Source organism: Thalassophryne amazonica, chromosome 1, assembly GCF_902500255.1.
Source record: "Thalassophryne amazonica chromosome 1, fThaAma1.1, whole genome shotgun sequence".
Taxonomy (NCBI): Eukaryota; Metazoa; Chordata; class Actinopteri; order Batrachoidiformes; family Batrachoididae; genus Thalassophryne; species Thalassophryne amazonica.
This window is the reverse complement of record NC_047103.1, coordinates 111,869,006-111,882,201: the sequence shown is the minus strand read 5'-3', so window position 1 is coordinate 111,882,201 and position 13,196 is coordinate 111,869,006. Positions and strand designations below refer to the sequence as shown.

The 13,196-nt window shown below is 41.3% G+C and overlaps 1 protein-coding gene across 4 annotated transcripts in view; it reads right to left on the bottom strand.

Annotated features, from left to right (window-relative positions):
* Positions 1-13,196, bottom strand: part of cd99 (CD99 molecule) — a 135,027-nt gene that overhangs the window by 85,136 nt on the left and 36,695 nt on the right. For 3 of the 4 annotated variants that reach the window (XM_034173511.1, XM_034173510.1, XM_034173515.1), the window contains exon 4: positions 10,332-10,361. The exons of the other annotated variant lie outside the window; for it this stretch is intronic. In XM_034173511.1, the coding sequence (XP_034029402.1) occupies positions 10,332-10,361 (30 nt within the window). The remainder of the gene's footprint in view (positions 1-10,331; positions 10,362-13,196) is intronic. 4 annotated transcript variants of the gene reach the window in all.

The window sequence follows — 13,196 nt, the reverse complement described above, 5'->3', positions numbered from 1 at the left end:
GTCGTCAGAGAACAGAGAACTTTCAGAAGAAGTCGGCATGAGGACTTTATTCGGACATTCCATTGTTAACGGACATTTTGTAATGAAAGAACGTGCGAGCAGAGTCACATGTCGGGCCAGACCCGACCGCGGGGGGTCGCGACAGGAAAAACACCTCCGTTGGAAACCTTAATGGGCAAGTTGGAACATGCCCAAGCTACTCACTTGTTGAAAGCCATCAAAAGCGCCTGAATTTTACAAATGGTTTTCAACACGGAGGTGTTTTTCCTGTCGCGGCGCACACAGATTCGCCGAGTCGTCACGGAAACGACTCGGCGAATTTGCGCGCACGTCTTTCATTACAAAATGTCCTTAAACAGTGGAATGTCCACATAAAGTCCTCATGCCGGCCTCTTCTGAATCTTCTCTGTTCTCTCACGATGTCCTGGGTGAATTAAGCCTTAAATTAGGATGTTTTCAGGTCGAAACAGGCCGACGACGGCGCCTGGAAGCGCTGCGCGACGTCCCGCTCCGTGGGAAGTCCTTACAGCGACAGAAACACCCCATAATCTCTCATCAGCCGTTAAACGTTTCACCGAAAACCAGCAAAATTTCTCGAATAGTGTCCACTCGGATATTCCTCACAGGTCCAGAAAAATTTTGATAAAACAACGCGCGCCATCTCGAGCAGCATGTGAAACAAAGGAATTCAGCCGAGAAGGCTGAAACAAATCTCACTCAAGGCCTGCCCACAGGGAAATGACGTCACCGACACGCGTGAAAAAACTCACGCATTCGCACGAGGGTTCAAGCATAATTGGCGTAATCGCACGTCATTCAAATCCATATAGTTAAAAAAAAAATAAAAGTGTCGGTTTCTTATCTAATAGACCTCGTATATATACACACACATATATATATATATATATATACATATATATATATATATATATATATATATATGTATATATACATACATACACATACATACATATACTGTTGTTTGGGCCGCCCGAAGAGGAGGTACTGCTGGCCAACGCCAGAGGGCGCGCTGCCTGTTGTCGGGTTTCAGGCACCAGAGGGCGCAGTCACAACCCAGGAGCCAGCTGTCAGAAATCATCTCATCACCATCCCATCCCATAAAAGACTGGAGGAGACACCACATCTCTGCCGAGATATCAGCTTAACTCTCAGGTAACCTCTCAGCTGTTTTGACTGTGCCGTACGCACAAGTTATCAATCAATCAATCAATTTTTTTATATAGCACCAAATCACAACAAACAGTTGCCCCAAGGCGCTTTATATTGTAAGGCAAGGCCATACAATAATTATGTAAAACCCCAACGGTCAAAACGACCCCCTGTGAGCAAACACTTGGCTACAGTGGGAAGGAAAAACTCCCTTTTAACAGGAAGAAACCTCCAGCAGAACCAGGCTCAGGGAGGGGCAGTCTTCTGCTGGGACTGGTTGGGGCTGAGGGAGAGAACCAGGAAAAAGACATGCTGTGGAGGGGAGCAGAGATCGATCACTAATGATTAAATGCAGAGTGGTGCATACAGAGCAAAAAGAGAAAGAAACAGTACATCATGGGAACCCCCCAGCAGTCTACGTCTATAGCAGCATAACTAAGGGATGGTTCAGGGTCACCTGATCCAGCCCTAACTATAAGCTTTAGCAAAAAGGAAAGTTTTAAGCCTAATCTTAAAAGTAGAGAGGGTGTCTGTCTCCCTGATCTGAATTGGGAGCTGGTTCCACAGGAGAGGAGCCTGAAAGCTGAAGGCTCTGCCTCCCATTCTACTCTTACAAACCTTAGGAACTACAAGTAAGCCTGCAGTCTGAGAGCGAAGCGCTCTATTGGGGTGATATGGTACTACGAGGTCCCTAAGATAAGATGGGACCTGATTATTCAAAACCTTATAAGTAAGAAGAAGAATTTTAAATTCTATTCTAGAATTAACAGGAAGCCAATGAAGAGAGGCCAATATGGGTGAGATATGCTCTCTCCTTCTAGTCCCCGTCAGTACTCTAGCTGCAGCATTTTGAATTAACTGAAGGCTTTTTAGGGAACTTTTAGGACAACCTGATAATAATGAATTACAATAGTCCAGCCTAGAGGAAATAAATGCATGAATTAGTTTTTCAGCATCACTCTGAGACAAGATCTTTCTGATTTTAGAGATATTGCGTAAATGCAAAAAAGCAGTCCTACATATTTGTTTAATATGCGCTTTGAATGACATATCCTGATCAAAAATGACTCCAAGATTTCTCACAGTACTACTGGAGGTCAGGGTAATGCCATCCAGAGTAAGGATCTGGTTAGACACCATGTTTCTAAGATTTGTGGGGCCAAGTACAATAACTTCAGTTTTATCTGAGTTTAAAAGCAGGAAATTAGAGGTCATCCATGTCTTTATGTCTGTAAGACAATCCTGCAGTTTAGCTAATTGGTGTGTGTCCTCGGGCTTCATAGATAGATAAAGCTGGGTATCATCTGCGTAACAATGAAAATTTAAGCAATACCGTCTAATAATACTGCCTAAGGGAAGCATGTATAAAGTGAATAAAATTGGTCCTAGCACAGAACCTTGTGGAACTCCATAATTAACTTTAGTCTGTGAAGAAGATTCCCCATTTACATGAACAAATTGTAATCTATTAGACAAATATGATTCAAACCACCGCAGCGCAGTGCCTTTAATACCTATGGCATGCTCTAATCTCTGTAATAAAATTTTATGGTCAACAGTATCAAAAGCAGCACTGAGGTCTAACAGAACAAGCACAGAGATGAGTCCACTGTCCGAGGCCATAAGAAGATCATTTGTAACCTTCACTAATGCTGTTTCTGTACTATGATGAATTCTAAAACCTGACTGAAACTCTTCAAATAGACCATTCCTCTGCAGATGATCAGTTAGCTGTTTTACAACTACCCTTTCAAGAATTTTTGAGAGAAAAGGAAGGTTGGAGATTGGCCTATAATTAGCTAAGATAGCTGGGTCAAGTGATGGCTTTTTAAGTAATGGTTTAATTACTGCCACCTTAAAAGCCTGTGGTACATAGCCAACTAACAAAGATAGATTGATCATATTTAAGATCGAAGCATTAAATAATGGTAGGGCTTCCTTGAGCAGCCTGGTAGGAATGGGGTCTAATAAACATGTTGATGGTTTGGATGAAGTAACTAATGAAAATAACTCAGACAGAACAATCGGAGAGAAAGAGTCTAACCAAATACCGGCATCACTGAAAGCAACCAAAGATAACGATACGTCTTTGGGATGGTTATGAGTAATTTTTTCTCTAATAGTTAAAATTTTGTTAGCAAAGAAAGTCATGAAGTCATTACTAGTTAAAGTTAATGGAATACTCAGCTCAATAGAGCTCTGACTCTTTGTTAGCCTGGCTACAGTGCTGAAAAGAAACCTGGGGTTGTTCTTATAAATACATACATATATACATAAATACATACATATATATACATACATACATATACACATACATACATATATATATATATATATATATATATATATATATATATATATATATATATATATACTCAACAAAAATATAAACGCAACACTTTTGGTTTTGCTCCCATTTTGTATGAGATTAACTCAACGATCTAAAACTTTTTCCACATACACAATATAACCATTTCCCTCAAATACTGTGCACAAACCAGTCTAAATCTGTGATAGTGAGCACTTCTCCTTTGCTGAGATAATCCATCCCACCTCACAGGTGTGCCATATCAAGATGCTGATTAGACACCATGATTAGTGCACAGGTGTGCCTTAGACTGCCCACAATAAAAGGCCACTCTGAAAGGTGCAGTTTTGTTTTATTGGGGGGGGATACCAGTCAGTATCTGGTGTGACCACCATTTGCCTCATGCAGTGCAACACATCTCCTTCGCATAGAGTTGATCAGGTTGTCAATTGTGGCCTGTGGAATGTTGGTCCACTCCTCTTCAATGGCTGTGCGAAGTTGCTGGATATTGGCAGGAACTGGTACACGCTGTCGTATACCCCGGTCCAGAGCATCCCAAACATGCTCAATGGGTGACATGTCCGGTGAGTATGCCAACCATGCAAGAATATATATATATATATATATATATATATATATATATATATATATATATATATATATATATATATACATACGAGGGCTGTCAATAAAGTAACGGTCCTTTTTATTTTTTCAAAAACTATATGGATTTCATTCATATGTTTTTACGTCAGACATGCTTGAACCCTCGTGCGCATGCGTGAGTTTTTCCACGCCTGTCGGTGACGTCATTCGCCTGTGAGCACTCCTTGTGGGAGGAGTCGTCCAGCCCCTCGTTGGAATTCCTTTGTCTGAGAAGTTGCTGAGAGACTGGCGCGTTGTTTGATCAAAATTTTTTCTAAACCTGTGAGACACATCGAAGTGGACACGGTTCGAAAAATTAAGCTGGTTTTCAGTGAAAATTTTAACAGCTGATGAGAGATTTTGAGGTGATTCTGTCGCTTTAAGGACTTTTCACGGTGCGAGACGTCGTGCAGCGCTCTCAGGCGGCGTCATCAGCCTGTTCAAGCTGAAAACCTCCACATTTCAGGTTTCTATTGATCCAGGACGTCGTGAGAGAACAGAGAAGTTTCAGAAGAAGTCGGTTTCAGCATTTTATCCGGATATTCCACTGTTAAAGGAGATTTTTTTAATGAAAGACGTGCGGACGGATCCGCGCGTCGGTACGCAGCCGACGCGGTGCGGCGGCACAGGAAAAACACCTCCGTGTTGATAACCATTTGTAAAATCCAGGCGGCTTTTGATGGCTTTCAGTGGAGTGAGTATATGAGAAATTGTTTAACAGGCAGGACATGTTCCAACTTGTCCTTAAGGCTTTCAACAGAGGTGTTTTTCCTGTGGCGGAGCGTCGCGGCAGCTGCGTCCCGACGCGCGGACCCGTCCGCACGTCTTTCATTAAAAAAATCTCCTTTAACAGTGGAATATCCGGATAAAATGCTGAAACCGACTTCTTCTGAAACTTCTCTGTTCTCTCACGACGTCCTGGATCAATAGAGCCTGAAATGTGGAGGTTTTCAGCTTGAACAGGCTGATGACGCCGCCTGAGAGCGCTGCGCGATGTCTCGCACCGTGAAAAGTCCTTAAAGCGACAGAATCACCTCAAAATCTCTCATCAGCCGTTAAAATTTTCACTGAAAACCAGCTTAATTTTTCGAACCGTGTCCACTTCGATGTGTCTCACAGGTTTAGAATAAATTTTGATCAAACAACGCGCCAGTCTCTCAGCAACTTCTCAGACAAAGGAATTCCGACGAGGGGCTGGATGACTCCTCCCACAAGGAGTGCTCACAGGCGAATGACGTCACCGACAGGCGTGGAAAAACTCACGCATGCGCACGAGGGTTCAAGCATGTCTGACGTAAAAACATATGAATGAAATCCATATAGTTTTTGAAAAAAATAAAAAGGACCGTAACTTTATTGACAGCCCTCGTATATATATATATATATATATATATATATATATATATTAAAGGCTGAAAATATTTTAATCTGCAAGATACTACGAAAAAAGTACCTGCTTTTGGTCAACATCATCCTTTCTTTACCTAAAATAATTCCATACAACTGACCGTCTTGTTTTTGCAAACATGTTGGTGTTTTTCTCATCTAATTTCTTGCTCAATTTCAGGATGGTTTTAGCATAGTACAACTTCTTTCACAGTCAAATACAACGTTAACAACACTTTCGTCCTTTCACACAGATAGCATGTTTGTGGCGTTTAAAAGCATATGTAGCATGCGCCACTATCTTCCACAAACACACCACTACTCACCCCACAATGCCACACGGCTGCCAATGTCTCTGACCCAACAGTCCCCCCCTAAAAATTGGTCCGCCCTGCCTTCAATGCACATGGAAGGGTTCACCGATTATCACCTCGTTTCTGCTTCAAACTGCACTCCAGTCATCATCTGTCTCAGCGACAGATATATGAAGCTTTTGTACAACAATCACTAACACATAAATTCAGCATTATTTCAAAATAAAAGTCAATGGACCAATCAGAGCATTTCAGAGCATCAGTAACGACCCGCCAATGTATGAACTTGCAGAGTTCATACACTGAGTATGGTGCCTTTTCAATGAAAGAAATACTGTACAGTGATTTTAGAATAGGCTTTTTCTGGTATCTGGGGCAAATGTTTTCGGCGTCTTCACGATTGCATCACACCTGCAGTGTACCTGACCACAAATCATTTTTTAGCACACAGACTAGTACAAATATGGTTGGTATTTAAAGAACAAAGGGAAATCATAACTGCATTGGTTGGAAACTTGGAATGATGTACTGGCCTGTGTCTTCCTTTGCACCAGACAGACGATACAGCAGCACCCATGATGCATCTGCTTATATGAAATTCTGCAGATTTTGTAGAATGCTTAAGCAGTTGAAGTGAGTGTGTGTGTGTGTGTGTGTGTGTGTGTGTGTGTGTGTGTGTGTGTGTGTGTGTGTGTGTGTGTGTGTGTGTGTGTGTGTGTGTGTGTGTGTGTGTGTGTGTGTGTGTGTGTGTGTGTTGCATCCTTGCTCATTAAAGCTATCATGTGCACTCAGCAAAAACAGCAGCAGGTTAAATGGTCATCTTGTGCTTTGTGAGTGAGGTCCTTTGGGTTCGTAAATGCCACTTGCTTTGTTCTGACAAGAAACCTTGTGTTTATTTGACACTCATCCACTTAAAGGTTACAGACGGGCACAGTATAGTATACAAACAATGAATGTTTATGAGTTCAATGGTACGAATATTTCATGACGTGAAAGCTGGAACATACCATTCAACGAGGGCCTCATTGAATGGTATGTTCCAGCTTTCACTATGTATTTCCTCAGTGCAGTGAAAAAAATTACATCAGAAATTAGTCCTGGTTTTCATCCTAACAGCTCTTCATGTCTCCAGACAACTTAAGGCACAGTGGATTTGCTTGTGTGTGTGTGTGTGTGTGTGTGTGTGTGTGTGTGTGTGTGTGTGTGTGTGTGTGTGTGTGTGTGTGTGTGTGTGTGTGTGTGTGTGTGTGTGTGTGTGTGTGTGTGTGTGTGTTTTAGAAGAATTGGCACCATCGATTAGCTCCTCCAAATCATCTCCTTCAGCAAAACAAACTCCACGTTTAGCTGAATCCTGCCCCCACTAGTGGGCAGGGTTCACAGCATGCAATGGTACAAAATGTATGAAACCAAATTGCACGCTAAATGGAACCAAATCGCACGCAAATGCAATGCAAAACAAATGGGATGAATTATCCATGTCACGTGACATACATGACAAGGATCCACTCAGCCGTTATAAAATAGAGCATTGTGCAACTCTTGCCTCACAGCAAGAAGGTCTGCTGTTCTAATCTTCCCGCGCCCAGTTCCTTTCTGTGTTGAGTTAGCATGATCTTTATGTCTGCTTGTATTTCCTGAAGGCACTAAATGGACTGCATTTATATAGCTCTCTTCCATCTGCATCAGAAGCTCAAAGCGCTTTACAATAATGCCTCACATTCACCATACAAGGTGCTCACTACACACCGGGAGCAACTAGGGGATTAAGGACCTTGCCCAAGGGCCCTCACTGATTTTCCGGTCAGGCTGGGATTTGAACAGAGGACCCTCTGGTCTCAAGCCCAAAGCTTAACCACGAGACCATCACCTGCCTTAATCTGGTCGCCGATCTGGTTTTCTTCTACTGTACAAAACATGCTTGTTAGGTGTGTGTTCCTTAACCAGCCAGTGACAGTGGGACAGTGTGCCAAGATCTGGAGCTATTCCCCAGGCCTCGTGTGAACGGACCATTTCTAAAGTCAGAACTGCTGAGGGTGTTGGACTGAATGGTGAAGACAAAGGGCAGCACGGTGGCTTAGATAAACACAAAATTTCCTTGACTACAGTCTCGTGAAGTCTCGTCCAACAGCAGGTTATTTACTGATACTTTCAGAAAAGCATAAATTGCCCCTGATTTAAAACCAGGTCAAATTTCACAATCAAATGTGCACATTTCCCAACACGCTACAAAGTTTTTCCCACATACAATGAGGAAAATAAGTATTTGAACACCCTGCAATTTTGCAAGTTCTCCAACTTAGAAATCATGGAGGGCTCTGAAATTTTCATCTTAGGTGCATGTCCACTGTGAGAGACATAATCTAAAAAAAAAAAATTCCGGAAATCACAATGTATGATTTTTAATAATTTATTTGTATGTTACTGCTGCAAATAAGTATTTCAACACCTGTGAAAATCAATGTTAATATTTGGTACAGTAGCCTTTGTTTGCAATTACAGAGGTCAAAAGTTTCCTGTAGTTTTTCACCAGGTTTGCACACAATGCAACAGGGATTTTGGTCCACTCCTCCATACAGATCTTCTCCATATCTTTCAGGTTTGGAGTTTCAGCTCCCTCCAAAGATTTTCTATTGAGTTCAGGTCTGGAGACTGGCCAGGCCACTCCAGGACCTTGAAATGCTTCTCAAGGAGCCCCTCTTTAGTTGCCCTGGCTGTGTGTTTGGGGTCAATGTCATGCTGGAAGACCCAGCCATGGCCCATCTTCAATGCTCTTACTGAGGGAAGGAGGATGTTTGCCAAAATCTCGCAATACATGACCCCATCCATCCTCCCTTCAATACGGTGCAGTCGTCCTGTCCCCTTTGCAGAAGAGCACCCCCAGAGTATGATTGTTTCCACCCCCATGTTTCACGGTTGGGATGGTTTTCTTGGGGTTGTTCTCATCCTCTAAACATGGTAAGTGGAGTTGATTCCAAAAAGCTCTATTTTGGTCTCATCTGACCACATGACCTTCTCCCATGCCTCCTCGATCATCCAGATGGTCACTGGTGAACTTCAAACGGGCTTAGACATGTGCTGGCTTGAGCAGGGGGACCTTGCTGCCCTGCAGGATTTTAATGTAATCTTTGTGACTGTGGTCCCAGCTCTCTTCAGGTCACTGACCAGGTCCTCCTGTGTAGTTCTGAGCTTTCTCAGAATCATCCTTACCCCATAAAGTGAGATCTTGCATGGAATCCCAGATCGAGGGAGATTGACAGTCATCTTGTGTTTCTTCCACTTTCTAATAAATAATCATAACAGTTGTTGCCTTCTACCAAGCTGCTTGCCTGTTGTCCTGTAGTCCATCCCAGCCTTGTGCAGGTCTACAGTTTTGTCCCTGGTGTCTTTAGACAGCTCTTTGGTCTTGGCTATGGTGGACAGGTTGGAGTGTGATTGATTGAGTGTGTGAACAGGTGTCTTTTATACAGGTAACAAGTTCAAACAGGTGCAATTAATACAGGTAAAGAGTGCAGAATAAGAGGGCTTCTTAAAGAAAAATTAACAGGTCTGTGAAAGCCAGAATTCTTGCTGGTTGGTAGATGTTCAAATTTTATCTTAGGGACCTCATAGTACCATATCACCCCAATAGAGCACTTCGCTCTCAGATTGCAGGCTTACTTGTAGTTCCTAGGGTTTGTAAGAGTAGAATGGGAGGCAGAGCCTTCAGCTTTCAGGCTCCTCTCCTGTGGAACCAGCTCCCAATTCAGATCAGGGAGACAGACACCCTCTCTACTTTTAAGATTAGGCTTAAAACTTTCCTTTTTGCTAAAGCTTATAGTTAGGGCTGGATCAGGTGACCCTGAACCATCCCTTAGTTATGCTGCTATAGACTTAGACTGCTGGGGGGTTCCCATGATGCACTGTTTCTTTCTCTTTTTGCTCTGTATGCACTACTCTGCATTTAATCATTAGTGATTGATCTCTGCTCCTCTCCACAGCATGTCTTTTTCCTGGTTCTCTCCCTCAGCCCCAACCAGTCCCAGCAGAAGACTGCCCCTCCCTGAGCCTGGTTCTGCTGGAGGTTTCTTCCTGTTAAAAGGGAGTTTTTCCTTCCCACTGTCGCCAAGTGCTTGCTCACAGGGGGTCATTTTGACCGTTGGGGTTTTTACGTAATTATTGTATGACCTTGCCTTACAATATAAAGTGCCTTGGGGCAACTGTTTGTTGTGATTTGGCGCTATATAAATAAAATTGATTGATTGATTGACTTATTTGCAGCAGCAACATACAAATAAATTATTTAAAAAATCATACCTTGTGATTTCCGGATTTTTATTTTAGATTATGTCTCTCACAGTGGACATACACCGAAGATGAAAATTTCAGACCCCTCCATGATGTGGGAGAACTTGCAAAACCGCAGGGTGTTCAAATACTTATTTTCCTCACTCTATGTGACCATTTACAAGTTTAATACACAAGTATGTGATGTCAAAGAGCAGAAAAAGCTGAAACATTTTCAGACTCACCTCCACCTCCAGCAGGCTTTTTGGACTCATCTGCAAAACAGGTATCATATCAATTAAAAGATTTGTACAGTAAGAAAGCAACAGCAATAGGGTGGAGTAAAAAGAGCAAATGTTTGTCTTCAGAAATATTTGAATAAAAGCAAAATTACTCTTCAACTATATGGAAAGATGCTGAAAGATTTAATTTGCACTTATAAATCTCGTATTGGCAGGTCAGGGTCACATCTAGTGGGATGAGCCAAATGCAGTTCATACATACTTGAATGGAATAAAACAGAACTTAGGGAGCTGTGATCAAGCTCTGCCATACTACCTGTTACATGCATAATACAAGGGTGGAAGCAAGCATTTTAGAATGCAACTAGAGCATTGGGCTTGTAGAGTGCAAACCTCCGCGAACACTAGTATCCAATTCCACAAACATTTTACCTTGGAAAAATTTTCAAGGTCAAAGTCCTGTTAGAAGTGGAATTCATGAGGTAAATTAGATGCGATCATTTGTCAGGAGTATGTATTTAGTTCATGCACTTGAAGTTTTTTGTGGTGTTTTTTTTTCCAACTTTTTTGGTTTCTGAATTCTTTTTCAGATCATTTTCACAGAACATTGGATAGCTCTGCTGTGCACAATTTGTCATTGCTTTTTTGGCACTTGGTTTCCGACTGATAACTGAAAGACAAAGAGGTATAAAATTGGAACCTCCATCCAATTTTGGTGGTGTAGGAAAATCCAAGACAGAAAAATGAAAGTGACTGAGGCAGCTCTGATTGCGATATAATACAAAATGTACACCAAATGGGCTTTTCAATATTAAAGTCCACAAAATCCACAATCCAGATCAGATCCAGATCAGACTTTGTCAGGAGATAGTGTCAGTCTGCTCACCTTCAAATATGAGAGCGACTGATGTAAACTAGAAGCACTCAGAGAGCGCAAACCTCCGCCAAGGCCATAGGGTCACTGGCATCACATGGAATACCCTTTGGCAAAGAGACTTATTCCACGTCATTTCACGCCTCTACCATCATGTTTCAGATTCAGTGGTTAACCTTCTGGGGTCCAAGGGCATTTTTTGGACAGTTCACTTGCCTAGCATAAATGTTTTATTATTGCTGTTAACAGCTCTCCCTGCATCCCACAATCAAGTTTTATGTCTCTTTTTTCAGGACAACCTGTACTTTCAAAATATATATGCTATAGTTGTGTTTTATAAGTGTAATAAAGGTTTACAATCAGAAATAAGAAAGGAAAAAGACAAGAATAATTTTCCACACACATTTATTCAAAACACACAGCAAACTATAATAAACTAGTAACACATCACCCCTAAAAACAATCTTTGGTGTGTCACGTGAGGTGAATCTGCCCTACAACTGGATTTTGGAAAACCATCTAACGGTGAACCAATTCCGAATGGACACTCACATTGCTCACGTCATCACACGGCTTCTATGAGGAGTACAAAGATGGTGGATGGTGGCTCAAAACTCTGCAGAGTTAACTTTTCAGCAAAAAATAAATAAATAAATAATAATAATAATAATTTTCTATCGCATATCATTAAAAAGTTATTTAGAATTTAGTAAAGCTTGGTCTCAGCCGTCGTATACGACGGCGTCGGCCCCAGAGGGTTAAACCCTTAGATCTTCAGCAAATGTATAAAGAGAAACTGCATGAACTATACAAGTTTCTATTTTTATTTTCTAATAACAAGTTTATTCATTGAGGAGAAACAAATGCTAAATTATTGTTGTGTCGTAATTTAATTTTTGTTCAGCCTTTGTGACCCGTCTTCATGAACTTAGATGCAAAAATGTTGAAACTGGCCCTATCCTGCAATGATAAAGAATCCTTAAAAAAAATTACTGGATCCAAATCGTGTTCCAGATCATTACCAAAATTTTATGACTTCTAAGTTAGGCCAAGATACACCCCTGGTAAAAATTTAATTGAAATCCTTTGAGGATTTTTTGAGTAATCCTGCTAACAAACCAACCAACCAACAAACAAACGGACGCGACCGAAAACATAACCTCTTTGGTAAATATACATTAAACTAGCGCATCACAGCATGGGGCTCCATGGGCTCTAGATTCTGTAGTGTTTATAAAATAGGTAGCTGACATATTTCAAAGGGCGGTAATAAATTGTGCAAAGTTTCTATAATGAGTTGGAATGGCGTGTGAGCCCAGAATGTTTTTAGAACCTTAGACCTCACGTTTTTAGAAGAAGAAATCACCCCTTTTATTTCCTGTTAATTATGAATTTTTTATGTTAATTTATGGTCTTAATGTATTTATACACTGTTTAGGTTCTTGTTGTCATATACACACTATTATCATGATTATTATTAATATTATTATTATTATTATTATTATTTATTTATTATTATTTTTTTAACTTCTATTTGGTCATTTGATTTTTAAATGGACCAGAATGAAAATAAGTGTTTTCAGTGACATTTATGTATTTTTAACACATTTACAATTGTATTATGTACTTACATTGAACTTACAAAATAAAATCGCACATGTACTGACGCTTTTAATATGTAGATGATTTACCACCCCCTGCTGGAGTGGTGTGTGAGACCAGAATATATAGCTAATATATGTAGCTTCTCACTCACTCATCTTCAACCACTTATCCGGGATCGATTCACGGGGGCAAAAGTTCCAGCAGGGGGCCCCAAACTTCCCTTTCCCGTGCCACATTGACCACCTCTGACTGGGGATCCCGAGGTGTTCCCAGGCCAGTGTGGAGATATAATCTCTCCACCTAGTCCTGGGTCTTCCCCGAAGTCTCCTTCCAGATGGACGTGCTTGGAACACCTCCCGAGGGAGGCACCCAGGAGGCATCCTTACGAG